A 24,155-nucleotide genomic window follows, 5' to 3' on the forward strand; every position below is an offset into this window, starting at 1 on the left:
CAAGGAACATGGGAAAGTGATCCACAACTCCCTCTCCCTAAGCCTGGACCTGCCATTTATACAAAACTGCTGCTGTTCATTGTTTTGCTCAGCTGGGAAATTCCTATGGACTCTTTTCCATCTGCAAAATATCTCCCAGGATTGGGGTTTGCTGCCCAGCCATCCCCTGGCCACCAGTGACTGTGTCACCCCCAGAAATTGGTTTAGCAAAACCCCACTGGCTGCCTGCCCCAGAGGCCAAGTGGTTTCCAAAGGTTTTATTCCGGATGGTGGATCCATTATCCTCATGCACACAAACCCCACCTGCCACCCAGAGTGCTCCCAGTTAACAGAGATCAGCAAGGTTTATATGGAAGAATATTTAATCTGCTCAGGGAGGGGAGAGGGCTCATCTGTGGCTTTATTTCTTAAATATTTCTCTCTACTCCAGAAAAGTCCATTTCTTGCCAGAAAAGGTCTGATATAAATTAAAATGAAGGGAGGAGGGTGCTGGTGGGGTGGCCATGGCCATCCCTGGACCACAGTGACCACGGGCATCCCTGGACCACGGTCCTGGCAGTCCAGGTGCCAGCCCGGCAGCATGCCCTGGGGATGGCTCAGTCCCACCCAAAATCCTGCCCTGTCATCTGATAAAACTTCATGTTGAAGGGTCTGTAGAACTCCCGCAGGCGCTGCACCACCTGCCCGTCGATTCTGGGGTGCGGCCGCCCCTTGGATTTCCCCAGGCAGCGGGGTTTGCTTCCCCCCTCCGGCTTCTTCAGGCAGGGAAAGCCCTTGGTCTCATTAAAATAGAAATGTTTGTCTGTCACCACCCTCTGGAGCCCCAGGAAGTCCTGGACACGGCCCATCTCCCCGGCAGGGTCGCTGACGAGCCTCTCCCCGCTGACGAAGAGGAATTTGGAGAGCGGGAAGTACTGCAGCCAATTATCCAGGTGCTTGGCATAGATCCCGATCCTCACTGCGCTCCAGCTCGTGTCAATCAGTCCCGTGCTGAGGTTTTTGAAGGCCAGGGCCTGGAAGCTGGGGATGGAGGGGTTTTTGGAGAGAGTCTGTGTGTAGTCCGAGATGGCGCGGGTGACGGGGTTGCGCACCACCACGATCAGCTTCGTGTCCCGGGACATGTTGTAGATGCGCCGCGGGGCCTCCTTGGTGACAAAGTAGCTGGGGGTCTTCTCCATAGTGATCTGTCCCTCCAGGGTCCGTGGCATCAGGCTCCTGAAGAGAGAGAGGGACACGGTCAGGGCTCAGCTGCTCCCGTCTGATGCCACAACAGGTGGGAACAAGCCCTAAACCCAGCCAGAAATGCTCAGGGGCTTCCCAACCACAGCCACCTCCCCCCTTTCCCTCCTGCCCCACCTTGGCACACCCCACTGATCACTTCCTCCAGAAGCCCCCGTGCTCCAGCCTCTCTGCTCACCTCAGCATTCCCTTTGTCCCCTCCAGAGTCCATTCCTGGGAAGGAGCTGACTGTCACTCTGCCTCACCAGCAGCATCCACAGCGCACCTGCAGGCTGCTGTTCCCCCTCGGAATTCCCCCAAGACCCCTTCCCAACCCTGGAAATCCCTCCTGTTCGTCTCCTGCCCCCCACTTTCAGTGGCTGATGGGCATCTCAACACAGGTTTTGTGACGGGGCCGGTTTTCATTCCAGCCTCCAGTCAGATTTCATGTCCTGGAGGTTCCAGCTCGCCCCGTGGGATTGCAGAGGAAAATCCCATCACGGGGGTGATGCCCAAGCACCAGCTGGGAATGGAGATGCCCACCAAGGCTCCCTCCTCCTCTGCCTCCAGACAGGGAGCAGTTAAAGCCAGAAAAAGACTGTTTCCTTTTCAAAAGAAAGGCAAAAAACCCTGAGGGCCCAGCCATTGTGCTGGGTAAAATTCACTGCTCTGATTGTTCCCTCGTGCACTTTAATGAGGCATTAATTGCCGCAGAAATTACCCAGCCATGTCACCCCGTGTGACAGAGCGGGTCCTCCCTGCCACCAGCACAGGCACCTGCCCCACTGCCCTCCACATCGTCCTCTTCTGCCTCCAAGAAGAATCACAGAATCCTGGAATGTTTGAGAAGGGACCTCACAGATCATCCAGTGCCACCCCCTGCCACGGGCAGGGACACCTTCCTCTATCCCAGGGTGCTCCAAGCCCCGTCCAGCCTGGCCTTGGACACTTGCAGGGATCCAGGGGCAGCCACAGCTGCTCTGGGACCCCCATCCCACTGCTGGGGGGTTGTGCCTGGCAGGGAGCCGGGTCCTGCTGGGGACAGGGACAGGGCTGTGCTGGGGGGAGTCAGGGCTCTGCCCAGAAGCATCTGGTCCTTATGTAATGGGAAAAGCTTGAGGTTTCTGGGATTTTTCCCCTGGACTCAGGAAAGAACACTTTATTAAAAGCATTTGCGAGCGACGCTGGGCCCCCACAGCTCCTTCCCCCAAACAAGAGGCAGAAGCCACTTGTGGCTTCCCCCCCCTTTTTTTTTAATTTTTGCACAGTGCCAGCGTTTTTAGAGCCACTTCCTGTCCCTGGTGACCTCACCTGGCAGCACAGCCCCTCTGGCACCAGCAGGATGCCCTTCAACGATCCATGAATCCCAGGGAAGCCATGGGTGCTTTTCGCATCCTTTCCAGCACCTTTTCCCTCCCACCCCAAATAACAGCACTCACCAGAGGCTGACTGACAGAGCTCCTGCTGGGAAGCACCTTCCCAAACCAGGATCAGACCCATGCCCATCCCCTCCCTGTGCTGGTCCAGAGCCAAGGAAAACCCAACGGCACAGCTCCAGCTCCACTGGGAGCACACCACAGCTCCACCCTCCTGCTGGGGCTTCCGGGCCAGCCAAGCATCCTTAACTTTAATTCCGTTCACAAGGTGCCACAGGGTTTTCCAGGCTGCTTCACCAGCTTCTCCTGGCAGCTTCCTGAGGCATCCCTGCAGTGTTTCCCTGGATGCCACTGGGATTTCCAAACGGCTCCTTCCTCATCCTCTCCCAACCCCAACTCTCTCAGCAAACCTGGGCTGAGGCCCTAAACCAGTCCCTCAATAATAAACAATAAATTATTTATTACCAACAGCAAACACTTGGGATGACGTGATGGGAGACCCTGGAGAGTCTGTGTTAAACCAAAACCTGGCTCTGGACACTTCTGGGGATGGGGCAGGCAAAGCCCCTCTGGAAAACTCTCTTATCCCCCTCTTCCTTCCTGCAGAGGGACATCGGGGCCAGGCTGAGCCCCCCAGTGCCAGGGCCATCCCTAAGGGGTCTGTGGGGCAGAGGGACCCCATGGACCCCACTCCCCCACACCAGCAGCCCCTGCACCCATCCCAGGGCTCCTCAGCACAGGGGAGCTGCACCTCATCAATTACCACCAAGCACACCACCCACGGCTTAATTACCATGTAATTAACAGAAGTTTTAATAAAAGCCCAGGCTGGGGCAGTGGTTCCTATGCCGGGCTGCAGGGACCTTCCCATCCCGGGATCCTGTTGGGAACAGCAGCCTCCAAGCATTAATTGTGCAACACCTCCTCTTCCTCAGCAGCCCAAGCACTTCCAGCTCCTTGCACGATAATTACGCATTTCACATTTTCATTAACTCCCTAATACTTCCCCTAAATTACCCCGGTTAATTATTGATAACACCCAGATCCCTCCAGATCTGGCTTAAACTGGCAAAGAGCAGAGCCGGCTTTGTTATGCTCCACTTTAGCACAAACATTAGGAACTTTAATTAAATTTACAGTTAATTCTTATTGACCTTAAGAGAGCACCGTGGGAATGCCGAGCAGTGCCTGCAGGTACAGGACATGGCAGTGGGGGAGCCTTGGAAGGAATTGGGATTTCCAGAGGAGACTGTGTGCCTGGGAAAAGGCATAAAACCCTTTTACCTCTATTAAGCTGATAAATTTTCATTTTTAATTAATAAAACAACTGGCACTTGAGAGGCATCGGAGCTGGGGTTTCCTGTGTGGAGACATTCAACACGTGAAAATGCCTCCTCAGTTAAGGTAACACACAATAAATTACAGCAGATAAAATGATGATAAAAATGCAGACAGCTGTATTAAATAGTGATTAACAGCCACAGCAGGCAGGGAGTCAAAGCAGACTTCAAAAACTGGGCCAGCATAACTTTCCAGAGCTAATTGGTTCATGATTCCTGATGATTTTTGGAGCAGAACTCCTCCCAGCACCGAGCTGAGAGATCAGGGGATGCACTCTCAGGAGATAAATAAGTCTCCAGCCCAAAGCATCCCTGAGTTATCACCCATGGCAGCTCCAGGAAGAAAATTAACTCTATCCCAGCCCAAACCAGGAGAGCAGGACAGGCTCTGCCTAGAATTCATCCCCCTGAAATGCCAGGTAGAAGCTTTCCCATGGATACAGGTCCAACCTGTGCAGGGAGCGAGATGGGGGATCCCCAAACCCCAGATCAACCACAGGTGGAAGTGATGGGTGCCACCGGGTCAGGGCTTGCAGGTTTTATGTTATCACCAAAAAGAGAAAAAAGGGGGGAAATAAAAACCCCTCTCCATCACTATTTTTAAAAAATAAGCCCTGACAAAAAAGCCCGGACAAAAGGAGTGAAAGGAAGGGATTTCTGCCGGAGGGGGGACATGGTTGAGAGCTTTCTGCAGGGCAAAGAAAATTTCAAGGCACCGAGATGGGCCATGGGACGCTGGGGACAAAACCAGCGCAGCTTAGCGCGGTGACAGCTCTGCCAGCCCCAGCCCCAGCCCGGGCAGGGGACACCCCGCGGCTCCAGGGGACACCCCCCCCCCCCGCGGGCAGGGTGACAGGCAGCCGGGACGGGGCCCGGGGGGTGACAGAACCGTTTTTGTGCAAATGTAAAATAGTTTGGAACCGGGAGAGGGGGCCAAGGCTCGGGACAGATTTATCCTCTGGCGGCAGACACACGGTACCACCCGGATCTGCATATGAATCGTCCCTCGGGCTTATCTCAGCACGGGACAAGGCTGCCTTTGTGGCCCCACGGCAACTCTCAAGTTGTCAAACTGGAACCAGCTCTGGAAACTCGGAGATAGCGGCCTTTTCCTTCCAGGCAGCTCAAATAGCAGCACCTTCACTGGGGAAAGAGGTGGGAGAAGGCAGGAAGGGGGACGGGATGTCGGGAGGGGCAGACCCAGCCCCGTATCCCTGCTCCCGGCCCTGCCGAGGAGCTCCCACTGCTGGGGGACGTGGCAGACCCCTATCCCCCCAAAAAGGGGTGGGCAGCCGTGCTTACCCCATCCCAGGCCTCTCCATGGCCGCTTCTTCCCGGAGGAATCACCGGGCATCTGCTGAATCAGCGCAGGGCACGGACGGCTGGGCTGGGAAGGCTGAGCTGGGCAAGATGAACTGGGAAGGAAGAACTCCCCAAGGCGCCCGGGACCAAATTAGCCCGTATTCCTTTTTACTCCTAATTACCGCGCTGTTCCCCCTCTCCTTCCCCAGCAGGTCCTGCCAGTGCCCCCCAGCGCTCCCCATCCCCGAGCTGCCTCCATTATTTTTGATTCTTTCACCAATTCAAAAATGTGCAAATGAGGCCGCGGCTTCCCAATCAGGCCTGGCCGGGAGCTAATTGGCTTTAAGCAGGGAGCCCTGAATATGCTAATGACGGCAGTAACAAGCCTGTGATGCGCCTGGAAGGGGAGCCGAGCCCTGGGCTCCACCACGGGCTGACTGAGACACGTCAATTAACAACCAGGCAGATAATTTATTAATGCTCCTGTGCACCCCTCTGCCCTTTGCTCCTAATTACAGTTTGATACATGAAACAGCGAGGGGGTTTGGCGGGTCGTGCTCCCAGCTGGAGCGTCCCCAGGGCCTCCTCCTGCCCCCCAGAAGCTCTTAATTCCCCCCCAGCAGCCCCTCGCCCCACTAAGGACCACGGCTGGGGGGTCTCCAGCCCACACAAAGCACCCCAGAGCTCTCCCACCGCCAGACCGGGGGGGCGGAGTCTCTGGGCTGGGATTCAGGTGGATAAAGAGGCTCAGAGGAGGAGGAAAATGCGATGGATTGTGCCACGGCTGGTCCCTGGAGGGTCTGAGCCCCCAAACCCCCCCGAGGGGCTCCCCCACCTGCGGGGCTGCAGAACAGTGGGGAGGCAGCACTGGGGTCTGGGGGGGGCTCTGGGAAGGGCCGGGAGCCGCGGGGGTTTGTGTTTGACGGGGCATCAAGATCTGGGAGATGTGGAGTGAAGGCAAGGGGAGAAGCTGGAGCCAGCATTTGCATTTCTAATGGCGCGGCTGCTTTCAGCAGTCACCCGACACCCAGTTATTAACCCCCACAAGAACCGGGGCCGGGAAACACTGCTGCTTTTCCCATCCATAAAGTCTCCCAGACCCCTTGGTATCCCAGGTTTCCTGGTAGGAAGGTGAGGAAAAGGCTCAGACCGCACACCCCCCAACCCAGCATTTCCATGGCATTTCTGTGGCCATCCTGCCCATGTGGATAGCCAGAGGCTGCAATTACGGGCAGCTCCAGGCCTTGGAGGGTGTTTTACTTGCATGGTTATTCCAGCCAGGTCATCAGGGCGGAAGGGCTCTGGTGGATGCATGGGATTATGGAAAGCAGGAATCAGCCTTAATCAGGGCACACACAGCTCCTTCCCTGCACTGGAGAAGAGGCTCTTTGGTCTCTTAATGGGGTTTGGAGACAGCCCCTCCTCACCCTTCTTCACTGTGGAACAGCTACAATATATGGGGTCATCCCAAAAAAAATGCCACCTGAATTCCCCCGTGACACTGCCAGGGACCCCTCACAGCCAGCACCGCTGGGTCTCTCCCTGATGGGGTCCAAAGAGAGCACCCAGAGACTCCTCCTCCCTGATGGAGTTTGAAGAACTGTGCGTGAAAAAGCAGCTGAAGCCACCGCTTGGGTGAAAACAGGTGGGAAACAGAACAGCTCCACGGATCCCTAAAAACACTTCAGGAGATGGGGGCTGGCACGTGCCCAGCTTGGTGGGACACGGGGCTGGGGCTGGTGCCCAGTGAGGACGGGGCTGCCAGGGGCACTTGCAGCTCTCCATCCCTCTGGAATGAAGCCCCTCTGCGTGGCAGCAATTAGAAATCTCCTCTCCTGGCCGGCTCCCCAGTGTCCCTTTGATTCCCGGCGCGGGGGCGAGGGGACAGCCTGTGGCAGGTGTCCTGCGTGTGACCTGGGTCAATCGAGGGCTCTGATCTCCAAATGACCCTTCCCAGCAGTGCCCGTGTATCCCGCTCAAACAGCTTGCAGATGAAGGAGCAACAGACTGGAGATGATTTATTCAGGAATTAAAGGTTCAGTACCCCTTTTAAAGGCTGTGCCTCGGCACTGTCAGCCTTCATTGCACACAATTAAAGGGCTTGGCTGTCCCAGCCCCCGCTCCTGCCTTCCAGGGGAAGGAAATCAAACAAAACCACCCCACCCCCCCCGATCGTCCCCGCCCCGGGTGGGGGGCACTGCTGAAGGTCTCGGGAACTCGGGGCAGGAGTGGCCCTGAGCTCCAGCCTGGGAAGCTGCTCCAGCTCCGTTCTCTGTTCAGAATGGGGGATGGAGGGCTTGGGTTTGCTCCCCGCTCGCAGGAGGGGATGCTCGGGGCTGGAGTCCTCCTGGCTCCTGGTGCAAAGCCTGGTCCTGCAGCTGGAGCTTGGGGAGATGCTGCTGGAGCTGCACCGGAGAGGATTTATCCCTCCTCCTGGTTATCCCTCCTCCTGGTTATCCCTCTGGACCCCCTCCAGCAGCTCAGCACCTTCTGTGCAGTGAAGGCGCTGCGAACTCCATCTGAATTCCAACCCAGGCTCCAGATTCCCTCTCCCACCTGAGAGGGGAGATCAGGATAAAACCCTGCATGATTGGGATGAATTCTTCCCTTCCAAGCTGTGAGAGCTGCGGTGGTTGGGGGAAGCGGCTCCAGCGGGCTCGAGCAGCAGGAATTCAATGAAAAGCTTCCTTCCTCTTAGGAAAGAAAGGGAAAAAATCCGCTGGCAGCAGCGCTGGGATAATCCCTTTCCAAGGCAGTAAATTTTCCTGCAGCTCCCCCGGAAAGTAATCCGGCGGATTATTGCACCTTTCAGCACAGGCAGCCTTTAAACACCCTCTCCCCTCCCCGTGGGATCTGGTGCTTTATGACCTGACCTGCTGTCTGAGCAGGGGGAAACACAAATTACCCTCCTCTGAACCTGGAATACAGACACTGGTGACAGATTTTATCCCCCTGGTAACTGGGATCCTTGGAGTGCCAATAAATAAGGAAAAATTGCTCTTAGAGCTGCCAGGAAGGGAAGGGGATCCCACTAACCGTGACTATCCTAAGGTTTTAAAAAAAAAAAATCGGAAAAAAAAAATCTCTGAGACCACTCTGAGTATGTCTAAAGTCCTTGTTTTCAATTACAAATAAAAAACTTACACTCATCAGTTCTCGCTAAATAATCCCCTCACGGCAACGGGCTGGTCCCGCCTGGTTTCCCACCTTGATAAAGGAGAGCACAGGAAAGGCCTAAAAAGGTCACAAAAATCATTGGAGTTTTCAGGTTTAAAGTTACACGGGCAGCAGAAATAGAAATTGTTCCACTTCCTGATGCTTGGTTGTGCAAAAGGAAAAGGAAGGGACCCTTTCCATTATCCCAGGTTCCTCCAGCCTGGCTTTGGACACTTCCAGGGATCCAGGAGCAGCCACAGCTTCTCTGGGCACCTGTGCCAGGGGCTCCCCACCCTCCCAGGGAAGGATTTATTCCCAATATCCCATCTATCCCTGCCTGCCCCTGTGAAGCCATTCCCCCCTTGTCCTGTCACTCCCATTCCAAGTGCATCCATCCCCTCGCTGCCACATCCCGCGGGACACTGGCGGCAGGCAGTCCCAGCCCACGGGCAGCGCTGCCGGAGCCACAGGCTCTCAGCTAATTAGCCCGGGCTAATTAACCAGGGCACAGCACAGGTGGCAGGACCCGCATCCCCTTCTGCGGGGATGAGTCCCTGAGATCCCTCCTTGCCCCGATCCCGGGGTGCAGGCGAGGGGCACCCCCAGAATTCCTGCCCGTGCTGCCCACGCTGCCATCCTGGTCCCAGCCCCGCCGCAGGTGCAGGAGCAGCGGGAGCCCGGGAGAGAGGGAGGAAGGGAGGAAGGAGGAATCCACACATGTCTGCCAGATCCAGCCCCTCCCGCCGCCGGCCAATTGACAGCTGCCCTGATTTGATCAGCAGCTGCTGACGAGGCATCAGACAGGTCCCCAGAGCCATGAATAATTTCAGGGTATTTGTGTTTATTTGATCTCAGTATGGGGCGGCCCCGCCGCCAAGCCCGGACCCTCGCAGAGCCACGGGGAAGGGGCTGCCGGGCTCTCCAGATGGTCGCTCCAAGGCCACCGTGGGCAGGGCTGGCTGTCCCCTGGCTGTCCCCTCCAGGGAGCTCTTCGTCCTGCTCCTCACCCTCCTCCTGCACAGCCAGGGGGATGAGGGGGGGACTCCTCAACAACTTGCAGGGAATAGAAAAGATCCCCCCAGCCTCACGATTCCTAACATAGCTCATTCCAACATTTTCAAGGCGTTTATCCAGTTTCTCCTGTTTCAAATGGACCAAAATGAGCACTTTGTGTTTTCTGGGCTCGGGTGCCACGTGCTAGGGCCACCAGGTCCTGCTGGAGTCACCAAGGTTCAGATGTTGGGAAGGAATTAATCATGGTTGGATCTGAGGCTAAGAAATCAAAGATGTGAGGGGTGAGCCCATCCCCTGCCCTCACAGCAACATCCCCACCATCTCCATGGGCTGATCCATGCCTACATCTCGTGGAAGCTTCTGCAAAAATACTTTCCCAGTCTGGCTCTGCCCTGCTGAACAAACACCAAGCCCTGCTTGAAACTTGGAACTTCAGCTGCAAACCAACCACGAGCTGTTCTGAAGCGCTTCCAAAACTGCCTCGTTTCTACCTCAGCAAACATAAATCAGCCCTCCCTCGTGAGCTGCAGCCAGGGCTGGCAGCAGAGCCGCGAGGATCCATCAGCACCAGTTCCAGGGACAGTTTTAAGCTCTCTTGGCCAGATCCACAAAAGAATTTGGGAACACTGAGATCTCTGGTGACTGTGCAGCTCAATCCTCCCGTGAAGGGGATCCCCCTCACCGCCACCCCTCTGGAGAGCTCAGCCAGTGCCTCACTCTGCCTCATTTCTCCCTCCCTCCATTCCATCCTGCCAGGAGCATCCCCTGTTTGGGGACACCCTGTGCCTCCCAGCACCAAACCCCTGCAGTGCTGGACACCCAGCAACAGGGTCTGAGCAGGAGGTGCCCTGGGGGGCACGGGAGTGGGGACACAGCCAGCAGTGCCCTCACCACATGGCGCTGGACCAGCCCAGCTCTGTGTGACCAGCAGCAGCTCCAGGGACATGCCAGAGCTGTGGGGTTTGCCCGAGGGAAGGAAAGCTCCAGCTCAGGGCAATTCCCTGAGTTCAGACAAACCCCTGCAGGTGCCCAGGCTGGCAGACGAGTGGCATCATCTGCAGCCCCGCTCTTGGCTGGGCACAAGGACCCTCGGGGGGGCTGGGGGGCCCAGGGAGGGAGCAGATGTCCCACAGGCCCCGGTAGGCACTCAGGTGTGGGACAGGGCAGGACAGGAGGGGGATGGGGACAGCGATGTCACAGCTGCACACGGGCAAGAAGGGCTGAAATGTGCTGAGGCAGCAGTGGCAGAGCCTGGGTCCCCAGGCACAGAGGATCCAGGCATTCCCATTTTCCCAGTGTTGCTGTAATGCCTTTGACAGCTCGGGCAGGTGACAGAGGGGCTGCTGCTGCCTGGGCCTGGCAGGAACCTGATGGCCTGGAAGTGGCAGCAGCTCTGCAGAGCCCCAGCTTGGCCCCAGGTTAATGCCCCTGAAGGTGACAGTTACCCCTGACCCCTCAAGAGAGTCACCTGCAAGGATAGAGGGATGGAGCCAGGACCGCCCAGCCCTCACCACTGCCACCTTTCCAGGCTGAGCAGGGCAAGGAGCCATAACTGCATCTCAAAGGAGAGAGCTTTTGGGTCCCCAAAAGCTCCCAGGTGAGAACAAAGCATCCCCTTGTCCCCCTCCCCAGCATCCATCAGCCAAACCCCTCCATGCCACAGCTCAGAGCCTCCTCCTCCTCATCTTTGGGGGCTCACAGGAAAAATTTTACCCTAAACCCCCTGTCCTGGCCACCATCTCCCCACTTGGCTGCTGTGTCCCCCTGGAGCAGGTTCTGGCTCTCCACAGACACATCCCACGTGTGTCCCAGCTCAGGGTGGCTCTGGGCTGGAGGAGCTCATCTGTCCCCCCTCCTCCAAAACCCAGAACTGGGTTTTTGTGGTGTTTGTCTCGGGTCCGATGCTGTCATGCTGCTCTTGTTGGGATGGAAAATGCATCCAGTTTTCCACAGAAACAACAAAGATTCCCCATCTGTGTCAAATTTGTAATCCAGCCTGGGGGAAGATGGGAAACAAATTTAGCTCTTTTTTTTTTTTTTTTTTTTTTTTTTTACTATCAGAAAAAGCCTCGTTTCCTGGCGAGGAGCTTCGCCTGGAGCATGGCAGGGATGGGAGCCACTATTCCCAAACTTCTCCGTGCCAGGAGAAGGGAACTGGGAGAGGAGCCCCAGTACTGGATGGGCTGGCAAATGGTTCCTGTCTCCACCAACCTGCTCAGCCACTGCCAGCTGTGTGCAGGGCTTCCCTGCCCGGCTGCAGCCCCTCACATGGGACCCCACAACTGCTGCCTCCACAGATAAGGGAGAAGCCTCAGAAATCCAGCCAAGCCTGGACAACGAGACTTGGGAATGCTGGGGATGCTGCTGGGAGCCCCCTCCCCCTCGCACTGGGCTCAGCTGGTCCCCAGGCGAAGGAAATCCCCCACTGAGGAGGGAGCCGGGGCTGGATTACGCACTTTGCTGCAAAAAGAAGGAAAGCTGTTCCTCCAGCTGTGGAAAAGGGGGCTCAGAAATGTCCCAGGAGAGGTGGGATGGGGCTTGGAGCACCCTGGGATGGTGGAAGGTGTCCCTGCCCACAGCAGGGGGTGGCACTGGATGAGCTTTAAGATCCTTTCCAACCCAAACCACTCTGGAATTCCATGATATCGATGTTTCTCCAGCTTCCCGAGCCACGGGCAGCTCCCAGAGCTCTGGGTGAGCCCCAGGTGATGGAGATGGGGGGTTCCATCCATCCTGTCAGTGCTCCCTCCCTCCAGCAGGAACTGGGAATTCTTTTACAAAACACTTTTTTCACTGGAAAAGCTTCAGTTTGTGGCAACTGGAGCTATTTGTGGGAAAGAACTGGATTTTGCGTATTTTTAGCCTGGTTTCCTAAGGAAGTGTGGCTTGAGCAATCGCACGCTCTGTCTGTCTGTCTGTCTGTCCAGCTGTCTGCCCATCTTCCCCAGCCCTGCTGGATCCCACTGGCCCATTCCAGCTGGACTGGATGGAGGATGAGGATCAAAAATAGGAATTTTTGCACATTTCCGTGAAAAGCTGCAGCTGAGTGGTGGCCAGGACCCCGAGCACTGCCCACAGCTCAGGGGGAGGCAACTCCAGCACAGCCCAGAGCCAGCAGCCCCACCCACACCAGTCCAGTCCACACCAGTCCCACCACTTGGCCTTCAGGATCCCCAGTTCCCACTCAGTACCAGGTGTCTGTGCAGGAAGCGTTGTGGAGGAAAGAGAAATGCATCCTTTGCACCCAAATCCCCTCTGGAGAAACTGGAAAGACCTCAATGCCCTTCCCAAAAAGCCCCCCAGGGCAGATTCTTTGGGGTGTCCTTGTTCCCCAGGCAGAGTCTGTTCCCAAGCAGGAGAATCCTCCCTGGAGCCAGGGGCCAGACTCTGCCAGGTCTGGGGCATCAGATATCCATCCCACATCCTGACCCGCATCCCAGGGCAGCGCCAGTCCCCAGGGACTCTGCTGGTTTGTCCCCACTCTGCCTTTTCCATAGGAAAAACAAGGAGGAAGTGTCCCAGCTCATCCCAGCCTCACGGCGTGAGCTCTTCCCAGTGAGGAAAACACCCTGGGATCAGGAAAATCCATGTTCCCATGGGCTCCTCCCTCTCCCTGAGCCCAGAACAGGACACTCACTTCCCTACTTGCACAGCACTGGGAGTGGTTTGGTGAACGAGAATTCCAGCAATTCCAGCAGCCAGGAGGCTGAATCCATCCCCCGTCTCCCACAGCACCTCCATCCTTAACTCGACACTTCAGGCTCTGGCGCTGATGGATGAGCAGAGGGATGATGGATGGGAGTGTGACTCGACAGAACATCGATCCCAGCAGCCCTGGGCAGCAGAGCCGGAGGAACCAGGGAGCCACAGCAGGGCTGGAGCCAGCCTGACAGGCTGCAGCAGGAAAATTCCTTCATGGAAAGGGCTGTCCAGGGCAGGGGTGGAGTTCCCATCCCTGGAGGGATTGAAAAGCCGTATGGATGTGGCACCTGGGGACAGGGGTGGTGGCCTTGGCAGTGCTGGGGAATGGTTGGAGTCGATGGTCAGAGAGGGCTTTTCCAACCTCAGTGATTCCATGATTCTGTGATTTAAAGGACTGGAAACACCAAGGCTGCAGCAGCTTTGGGAACAGCTGCTGGTGAGGAAAAGCCCTGGATACCACAGCCATGGATTTGGGAACTGCAGCACAGTTTGGGTGTCTGATAACACCCAGCCTGAAAACATCCACAGGCAGCAGCCACGGAGAGCAACAGCTCCCTGTGCCTGCCCCTGGATCCCTGGAAGTGTCCAAGGCCAGGTTGGACGGGGCTTGGAGCACCCTGGGACAGTGGAAGGTGTCCCTGCCCAGGGCAGGGGTGGCACTGGATGGGCTTTCAGGTCCCTTCCAACCCAAACTTTTCCATGATTCCATGATTCATTGGTCCCAGAGCCAGCCCCATCGCCCCCCAGGAGCAAGGCGATGATCCCATGATCCCATGATCCCACACTTCTGTGGGATCGCCCACTCCACAGGGAGCTGAGGCAGTGCCCAACCAGGACACTTGGGAGCTCTGTGTCCCTGGGATGTGAGGGGGAGGGATCTTCCCAGCCCAGGGCCCCAGCAGCTGCTGCAGGACCACAATTTTCCCTTTTTTCCCCTTTTTGAATGCAAGGGAGGGAAAATCCGGGGCTGTTGGAGCTCCAGGAGCGGCGGGAGGCCAGGAGGCGTTCCTGCCACGGCGCCACGCCGGGACTCTGGCTGCCCGGGAAAGGCAGGGAGGACACTGGGAGCTTGTTTGCTGCCGGAGCCCTGCAGGGTGGGGTGTTCAGGGCTGGCAGGAGCAGTTCCCAAAGCCTCCCCTCCGCTGGTGGCAGCCAGCACAAAGGGACATCTCCTGGCAGTGTCCCTGTCCTCATCCCTGGGGATGGGGACACAGCACCTGCTGGGATTATCCCTTGGTCCCCCCAGGTCTGGACCTGGGCTCTGCTCCCCCCATTCCAGGGCTGGTGGCAGCAAAGGGAAGGGAGGCTGGAAGTTGGGAACTGCACTCAGGTGACCCAAGGGGACTGATCCAGGAAAGCCTCAGGATCAGAGGGGCTGGTGCAGGGCATTAATCAGAATCACAGAATTGCTGAGGTTGGAAAAGCCCTCCAAGATCAACCCAATCCTTCCCCAGCACTGCCAAGGCCAGCACTGACCCGTGTCCCCAAGTGCCACATCCACAGGATTTTAACTCCCTCCAGGAATGGTGACCCCACCCCTGCCCTGGGCAGCTGTGCCAGGCCTGGACAGCCCTTTCCAGGAAGCAATTTTTCCCAATATCCCACCTAAACCTCCCCTGGCACAGCTTGAGCCTTGTCACTCGGGACGAGAGACCGACACCACGGCACTTTGTGCTCCAGGATGGAGGGAAGGAATGGAGCCCTTGGCAGAGCCCCACACCCCTGGGGACATGGGACATCCCTCTGTCCTTTAGGATGGAACTGGCCCTCGGATGGATGGATGGATGCACAGATGGACAGGCAGCAGGACAGCCCAGGAAGCGCTGCTGGCTTCTATTTGAGGGAGAAGCGACCACAGGGATGGTCTGTCCTGGGATTTGGGGCTTCTCCCATGGGTGTTCACCCACCAGCCAGGGCTTTCTGCAGGGATCCTAGGAACCCCGGGAATCCCGGGGACAGTGACACCACAGCAGGGCCCTAGCAGAGCCCCCAGGCTGGTGCCAGGCTCAGGACACACACACTGTGCCAGTGGGCACAGGGATAATGCTCCGCTGGATCCCCCCATGGAATGCGGAGGATGCCACATGGGGACACACTGGCAGCCAGGAGGAATTCTGCTCCAGGACTGAATTTAAGTATCGGGGAATAAAAGTAGTTCTGAAAAGTGACCTTGCAGCAAATTGCTTTTTTCCCTGCACAGCAGCAGCTTTAAAGTAAAACAACACAACCCCAACCCTTCTTTAGGCATTCCCAAATAGTTTTTTTCCCAGTGATTGTGAAAATTTAGATCAGAAAACGTGTTGGGTAAAAATATTCAATTCCCCGCAGCCTGCAGAGCCTCATCAAAAATCCATTTGAAGTATTACTCTCAAATCCCTCATGGCAATGGGATATTTTAAGGTCAGTTAAACTTATTATTCACTCAAGATTTGCTTTCAGGTCCCTGCATATTTCAAACAGATTTTCCCTCATCTCTAACCCAACTGTGTTACAAAAAGCCCTTTCCTCCCCCACCTCCCTTTTTTTTTCCTGAAAAGAAAAAAAGTTGTCAAAAGAAAAGATCCTAATCAGAAACAGCTTCTGAAGCCTTAAAAGCCACTACAGTTTGTACTTGTTACCCAAAAACACTGACGCTATCTCCAGATCCCTAAATCCCCTGACTCCCAAAACACTGAATGGAGACGTGCTTGGAAAAGAGGAATTAACTCGAATTTGTTTTTCTTATTTGCAATTCATTTCCTCGCAACAGGGTTTACACACGGGCTTATTTTCTTCTCCCTCTCCTTGTACAAGGAAAGAAAGCAACTTCCAAACCTGCAGCCTGGGTTACTTTTGGATTATTTAGGATTTCCAGCTCGATGGAATTGCAATTTCTGCTCCTACCATGCCTTTCCCCTCACAGGTACTTTTGGTTGGGGTTTTTTTATATAAAGATCACCTAAAAAGTACAATTTAAAAATTTCCCCTAAACCACAAATGCCCATTTTCAGCTGGAGAGGGGAACACTCCAGGGAGAGTTCAGAGCCCCTTCCAGGGCCTAAAGGGGCTCCAGGAGAGCTGGAGGGGGACTTGGGACAAGGGATGGAGGGACAGGACACAGGGAATGGCTTCACATGGACAGGCTGGGTCAGATGGGATGTTGGGAAGAAATCCTTCCCTGTGAGGGTGAGGAGGGACTGGAATGGATTTCCCAGAGAAGCTGTGGCTGCCCCATTCCTGGAAGTGTCCAAGGCCAGGTTGGGTGGGGCTTGGAGCACCCTGGGATAGTGGAAGGTGTCCCTGCCCAGGGCTCCTGGGCACAGGATGGGCTTTAAGGTCCCTCCAACCCAAACAATTCCTGGGATGTAGGGGTCATCCTTACAAACCATCCCCTGCTCCCTGCATGCTGCCCAGCGTTTATACCTCGGATAACAATTCCCAGATCCCTGGAGGTCACAAACAGCATTAAGAGCTCTGCCCAAAGCCACCACAGGAGGCAAATTGAGCTGAGAGAAAGAGATTGCAAGTGCCCTAATCTTGCTCTGGAGAGCAAAGACTTTGGGAATTATTCCCCATTCTCAGTCCCTGCAGCCATCTGGGCTGCATTTCTCCACTTACTCCGTCAGACATATGCTGCTTTTATCCCTACCCCTGCCAGCTCTCCGCTGTTCCCTGAAAACATGTGCACCCTCCACTCTCTGCTCATTCCCAGCTCGGCTCCAAGCAGAGGCTGCGAGTTCGGCTTCCAGCAAGCGAGCCTGGCCCTCAGAGCTGCTTCCACCCACAGATTTCTCCCTAAAAATCCCTGTTTGCCCAAAACAAGGCAGAGTGAGATGTAATTCCAAGTTGGAGCCCCGCTGCTGCAAAGCGGCATCACTCCTCCGAAGCCAAGAGGATCCTACTGAATCCTGCCAGGAAGGGCTGGGAGGGGAGAACTCCTCCAGCTGGGAAGCCCTGGAGGACCAGAATCTCCAAAAAGAGGTTTTCCCTCAGATCCCACACTGCTCTCCAGCCTGACACCACACAGGCTCTGCTGGACACTGACATATGGGATAACATACAGGATAACATGGAATAAAACATGGGATAACGCACAGAATAACACACAGGGTAACATGGGATAGAACATGGGATAAAACACGGGATAACATGGGATAGCACATGGGATAACACAGGGGATAGCACATGGGATAACACATGGGATAACACACGGGATAGCACATGGGATAACACATGGGATAACACATGGGATAACATGGGATTAAACATGGGATAACACACGGGATAACACATCCAGGCTATCCCAGTCAAGGTGTGGGACCTCACACCACCTTCTCCCACCAGCCCCCTCTTCCCACCTTCCACTTCCAGCTTTCTTCCCTCTAACAAGCGGAACGTCCAAAGGGGACCAGAAGCCAGAACTGCAAGTACCAGGATGGAAAGGGAGAAATGGGAATGTTGCACTGCTCCAGCAACAAAGGCTCCCACCACCTGAACCAACAGGACCTGGACCTCTACAGACGCCCAAGGGCAAGAGAAGGAAATCCAACAGTCTGTCCAAGGGCAGCCGAGCTGTCACTCCAGTGCTGGGTGTGGGAACAGACCCACGAACCGTGAAGCTCTTTCGGAGCTGCTCTTTGGGATCAGGCTGAGCTTCCACCAAGCAGGAAGATTCCAGCCCTGGCTCTCTCCCCACTGGAGATGACTTCCTTTCCCTCAGCAGGACCCTGCTCCCCACAGCCCCCAGCAAAGCCCATCTTCACCTTCACATCCACTTTGGCTGCACCTTCCTCTTCCACGAGGCTCTGGCCACGAGCGCCCTTCCTGCAGGAAGAGCCTCTCCCGGCCCACAGCAGGGCAAGGAGGGAATTACATTTCATTACACGCACGGTCCAGGGGCTTAAGTGTCAGGCCAAGCATTACCAGATGTGCAGGGCTCTCCCTCAAAGCCATCCCCAGGCTTCAAGGCCTCCTTGGATATTTAATCTGTTGGTATCTGGGGTGTGAGGGTCAGGGATGGGGTTTCCATGCAGATGCTACAAATCTTCTCTACTTTTACCATCACCTTTTAATAACACCGTAAATCACCAGGCACTTCTCAGGTGACCCAGTAATTGCCCATTTGTGTCTCTGAGCAAAACTCAGCCAGATTCTTCCTCCTCTCTGCAGCGAAGGAGCCCTGCTGGGAGCAAACTCTGGGGGGCCGCGTGCCCATTCTCTCCTCCAGCAAAGTCATCTCCTGGCATCTGTGCTTCAGCTGCAGCGTGGCAGCACGAGGAGAGGGCGAGGAACTGATACAGGAAGATTAAAAAAAGGTTGGATGGGTCTGTTCCTAATGTGAGCCTTGCTGCTCGCAGCCTTTGATTGCTGCACAAATAAAAGATGGAAATTCACTGGAGGCAAAGGAATTAATTAACGGGAGAAGAAAGGAGCATCAGTCTGTTGGAGGCCTGGCATCAATTCCGAGCCGAGTTTTGAAGTGGCAACAGTTTTCCTTGTTCTTTTAAGTTGTTCTTCTCCGTCCTGCACGGTGACTGGGGGAGCTGACAGCACATGTGGAGTCTCATTCTGATCATCCTGGGATGAGGTGACCCTGCTGGCACAGGACAAACCTGCCTGGATGTGGGGGCACCCCCAGCCGCTGCTCCAGCACCTTCCACGTCCTGCTGCTCCCAGCTGCTTTCATCTGATCTGCTGAGATCCTCAAACCACGTGGAGCCACCATCCTTCACCAGGCTGCCGGCATGGTTTGGAGGCTTTTATGGCCTGGGAGATGGTTTGGGAGATGTTTACATCTCCAAGTGGTTTCATAACCTCTGCCACTGAGGTTTTGCTGCAGGTGAGAAGAACATGAACCACCTCCAGCCCAATTCCAGTTCAAACTGGGATTCTGTTCAAACACAGCTGTGCACGTTCACATGGGCCATGGTTCTCCTGGCTCCTGGGACTGTTTTCTTGCCTTCAGGACATGCTGGCTTCAAGCAAGAACTGAAGCTCTCCCTGTGCCAAGGCTCCATGACTCCAAAATCATCGAATCTCTGGGGATTCCTAATAAAATCAGAAGAGTTCCCACCCCATCCTCCACCCGGGTCGTGCTTTAATTTACGTTCAGCTGCATGCAAAGAGCAGGATCTGTCCCCAAGAGCTTCCCAGCTGAGCTCAGGGGGTCTCACAGCCTGATTTCTTTCCAAAGAGCACTGCTCACCCCTGCTCTGTATCCATCAACTCAGCTCCAACCTCACCCAGCAGAAGTGGGGGTTTGGGGGCTGTTTTGGGGTCAGAGCTCGGTACATCACACACACACAGATGAGGGTGGAAGTCATCAGCCCTTGGTGTCATGAAACCAGAAACCCCAAACAACCAGGTGTGCGTTGACACTTCCAGCAGCTTGTTGGGCTGTGACGCTGACATGAGGCTCACACAGCTGGACACAGCTGGAGTTAGATGGTCACTAAGCCTTTAAGCCTTTATTTAAAGACATTTTTCCTAGAAAAAAAATGTTTAGAAAAGGTCTTGCACCACCAGAGTGATTAATGCTGAAAGAAATCTCCCCTTCACAGTTCCTTTTCAGTAATTCCAGGTTTATGAGCCTTTAACATGACAGAGGCCTGGGTGTGATCCCTGCTCAGCCCCGTGGTTGCAGGACACCCTCACACGCTTCCTGATACTCCTCAAAGCAGGGAAATATGAATTTTTAATATTCACACCAAGATCAGAACTGAGCAAGGCTGTCCCTCATTATCTGCCTTGTAACAAGACAGGGATCAAACGGAGTGAGGACACAGTGGCTGAGAGACACCGGCCCCACACATCCCTTCTGATGACACAGCGGGTAATTAACTGGCATGTCACACTCAGGCTAACGAGGGTGACCTGCTGGGGCCACACCAGGCTCCCAGCCCTATTCCCTGCCTGGGGCTGGGGGCTCTGAGGCCACCTCTGCTCACCTCTGGGCTGGACTCATCACGAGGGATGAGCTGGATCAATGGATCCCTCCCAACTTGCGATATTCTGTGACTCTGTGAGCTCCGAGCTCAGCACAGGCAATGTCCCCTCTGCCATCACAGCCCAGGGGCCGGGAGAGGTTGGGGTCATTGTCCCTGGTGGCTCCCTAAACCAGCCCAGGGATCTGGGGGGGCTGGGGACACCTTCATCACTGACTGGGAAGAAGCGAGGGATGTGACACAAATGCCTGGAGAGACACAACCACAGCCCTGGGGGACACGAGTGACCTGGAGCCATCTGCCAGGGGTGACACCAGGGTAGAACTGAGACAGAGGCGGAGCCCACCGTGCTTCCATCCATCCCACGCCACCCAAAACGAGCTCTGAGCTCCAGCGGACACAGAGCCTGTCCGTCCTCCCTGCAAACCTCCCCGTTCACACCAGCTCCAAATAAACACCAAAGCATCAGTTCAGCCATAGGCGCCAGCCAGAGGCAGCCAGGATTCCAGGAAAACAGGGAAGGTCAGGGCAGGACAGTGCCAGATCACAGCAGGTTAAATCCCAGTCCTGCACAGGGTTCCTTCCATGGATCAGGGCGCTGGGATGCTCCCAGCCCCTCGTGTCCCACCCGGATGCCGCTCCAGCGGCAGCACACGGAGCAGGATCGGCCCTTGGGGACGCCTCTGTCCCTTGTCCTGCTGGCAGCAGCCCAGCCCTGCCCGACGGCTCCTTTGTGCAGGAGAGGCGAGGCGGCGGCCCGGCCCGCGCGGGTGGCGGGGAGCGGATGCAGGTTGTCACGCTCGGGGCTCCGACACCGCGGGGGGACGTTCCGCCCGTCCCTCCCCCCAAAACCGGCTTTTCATGCAGACAAATGATGCCTTCCCTCAACAAAACCTAAATTCTCAGCTGAAAGTACTTGGCAGCGGCCCCTCGAAATTTTTCTCAGGCTTGTGTGGCTTCGGAAGATGACTTTGGGAACCAGAAAAGCGCCAGAGGAAGCGGCCGATGGCTCTTGGGGAAGAATAAACCCCCCGTCCCTCCGGCTGCGCGTCCCGCCGGGCTGGCGCTCCCGGGGATGGAGCGGCTGGGCAGCTCCGAGGGGCTGGGAGGAGCCAGCGGCAGCCCTGGAGAGGCTCCGGCACGCCGGGGACCGCAGGGACATCAGTGTCCCCCCTCCCCAGCTCCAGGTATTGACAGCAGCAGCGATGAGCGATCGTGCTGACAAGCACCTGATCAATGGCACTTATCGAGCCCCTCCGCACTGCCGGTAATTGGAGGATTTCTTTCGCTTCCACTTTATCGACATTTCCTCCCTGGTAGGGTGTCCGTGGAGGCGGGGGGGTTGTCACTTGGAATTACCGGGGAGCTCGGCGGCACAGGCGGGATGGGGACAGCAGGATGGGGGAGCTGGCAGGTGGAGACAGGGAAAACATTTGGGCACGATCAGCACTGACAGGAGCATCCAGAGAGGGTGAAATAAAACAAAATAAAATTAAACAATCTGATGTAGGGCTGTGGAGATGGAAGCATTTTGAGATCCTGCCCTGATGGGGGCTTGATTTCACCCACCGAAGGAATTATGCAATTGTGGAATCATGGTTGGAAAAGCCCTCTAAAATCATCCAGTCCAACAACCCATGTCCCCAAGTGCTACATCCACACAGCTTTGCAATCCTTCCAGGGATGGTGAATTCCCCACTGCCCTGGGCAGCTGTGCCAAGGCTGGACAATCCTTTCGGGGAAGAAATTCTCCCAGTATCCAACCTGAACCTCCCCTGGCACAGCCTGAGGCCGTTCCCTCTCCTCCTGTCCCTGTTCCCTGGGAGCAGAGCCCGAACCCCCCGGCTGCCCTCTCCTGTCAGGGAGTTGTGCAGAGCCACAAGGTCCCCCCTGAGCCTCCTTTTCTCCAGGCTGAGCCCCTTTCCCAGCTCCCTCAGCCACTCCTGGTGCTCCAGTCCCTTCCCCAGTCCCGTTCCCTTCCCTGGACACTCCATGTCCTTCCTGCCATGAAGAGCCCAAAACTGAACCCAGACCTGAGCCGAGTCCTCCTGCACCCCCAGCGGGTCCCTCCTGCCCTGGGTTGGGGGCTGCCGTGGGGAGCAGAGGGGCGCCGGGAGCAGCTCCCACCAGCCCTGGGGTTTGGGATGCCGCGGCTCTGGAGCAGCTGGGAAGTTGCACAAGGCAGGAGGCCCCAGCAGCCCCCACAGAGCAGCGCCGGGATGTGGCCTCTGGGGACGGGATCTGTCACTTTCCTTGGCCCTTCCCATCAATCACCGGCTCGTCCTTTTATTTATTTATTTATTATTTGCACAACACGGCTGCAAATTCCCAGCTGAATCAGCCTGAATGTGTGGACAGGGCAGGGGAGGAGATGCCGATTCTTCATTCCAGCTACAGAAAGCCCTTCAGGTGTGCCCAGGTCCAGGTGTGCCCAGGGCCATGGCCACGCACACACAGTTCAGGGGCTAAGTGATAAATCAATAGCAAAGCGGTCAGTCAGCCTTTCCCTGCCCAAGGACGTTAACAAGGTCACATCCTTATTCTCTCCACATTAATGAGTGGAGATTCCTAATAAGACCTCAGTGACAAGTGACTATATTAATGTAATTCTCTCCTGCTCCTGATCAATTTTGTGTGTTAAGATGCAGAGCAGCCCCGGTGGCTTGGGATGCTCCTACCACCCCCTCACTGTGGAACTGCTGACTGGGAGAGAGGAGTTTATTCCCCTCGTGGCCCTGCCTGTTGTGGGGTTTCCTTGATGGAGCACACCTAAATCCCTCCCAGGAGGAGCCCAGCAGCTCATTCCAGTCCCAAAGTGCTGCTGTTTTCCCAGGCTGCCTAAAACATTCCATGCTGCTACTTTAACAGCCCAGATAGTGAATGTTTTCTGAATTGAAGCCATTCCCCCCCATATTTCAGTCTGGGACCAGCACTGCTGGTGCTCCAGGTCAGGGCCATCCATGTCACCAGCAGCACGTGGCGGGACAGGGTTGCTCTTTTTGGTCCATGGCCCTGGACCATCTCAGCCATGCAAACCCTGGCTCATCCCCGCTCTCCACAAGCCCTGAAATCACACGGATCTGGATACTGACCCCCGAGCCCTGGGGTGACCTGCAGGATCCCACTCAGGGGGCACAGCTGCCTCTGTGCCCTGGTCACTGTCCCAGTGCCCTGCCTGCCACATCCACCTTTGCATTTCAAACGAGTCTTCAGCTCGAGAGTGACTCACTTAAGGGATGCATGAATAATTTTGAAGATTCCTGTGATCTCCGAGCTGTCTCTGAGCAGAAGGAAAAGGAGGTGAAATCCAAGGAGCCGCTGTGAATTTTCCACCCAGGACAATCACCATGAAAGGTGAGTGTGTAAAATCTCACCAGCACAGCTGAGCTGAGCCCTCAGCCCTGCCACGGAGAATGCTCAGGGCTGCAACCACCACGTGTTCGGAGAATGCTCAGGGCTGCAACCACCACGTGTTCGTCATGGTGTGATTGGGGGGTTGGGGCTGTGCTTCACATGGGGTGAATTTGGGGAGGTCCTGGCACAGGTGCCCAGAGAAGCTGGGGCTGCCCCTGCATCCCTGGCAGTGTCCAAGGCCAGGTTGGACAGGGCTTGGAGCAACCTGGGATAGTGGAAGGTGTCCCTGCCCATGGCAGGGGTGGAATGAATCTTTGAGGTCACTTCCAACACAGATCGTTCCATGAATTCCCAGAGCCTGTGCATCCTCTCACAATGAAAGGCTCAAACCACTGCCCTGATGTGCCCAGCACAGACCAGCCTTGGCTGCCTCCACCCCCCAGACCAGGCTCCCAAACAAGTCCACAGAAGCCTCTCAGAACACCCCTGTGCTCCTCACTCTAATATTTTGGCCATCCCAAGAGCTGGGATGTGGGGAGGGAGCTGCCAGGCTCAGGTCCTACCCTGCTGCTGGAGCCCTGTCCTGCAGACATGGAGCATCCCTCCATCCCTCCCTCCGACACTCCCAGCTCCCTAAGCAGGAGGATTTCCACAGCCCTTTGAAAAGCCATTTAGAGCTAAGTCTTGGTATTAAACCTGGCCTTTCCTTGGGCAGGTTTTCAATCTCTGCCCGAGCCTGTTGCAGCAGAAAGTTTTTGAAAAGGTCAGGA

The 24,155-nt window shown here is 55.9% G+C and overlaps 1 protein-coding gene across 1 annotated transcript in view; it reads right to left on the reverse strand.

The window, feature by feature from the left end:
- Positions 1 to 344: 344 nt before the first annotated feature.
- HS3ST6 (heparan sulfate-glucosamine 3-sulfotransferase 6) overlaps positions 345 to 24,155 on the reverse strand; it is a gene marked incomplete at its 5' end in the record, with an annotated part of 29,809 nt that continues 5,998 nt past the window's right edge. Inside the window, one exon of the mRNA XM_042037591.1 lies at positions 345 to 1,215. Coding sequence (XP_041893525.1) covers positions 597 to 1,215 — 619 coding nt within the window. The remainder of the gene's footprint in view (positions 1,216 to 24,155) is intronic.

The sequence above is a fragment of the Corvus kubaryi genome, unplaced genomic scaffold (assembly GCF_017639235.1).
Source record: "Corvus kubaryi isolate FWS band 111438036 unplaced genomic scaffold, C.kubaryi_AGA036_p1.0 37387, whole genome shotgun sequence".
Classification (NCBI taxonomy): Eukaryota; Metazoa; Chordata; class Aves; order Passeriformes; family Corvidae; genus Corvus; species Corvus kubaryi.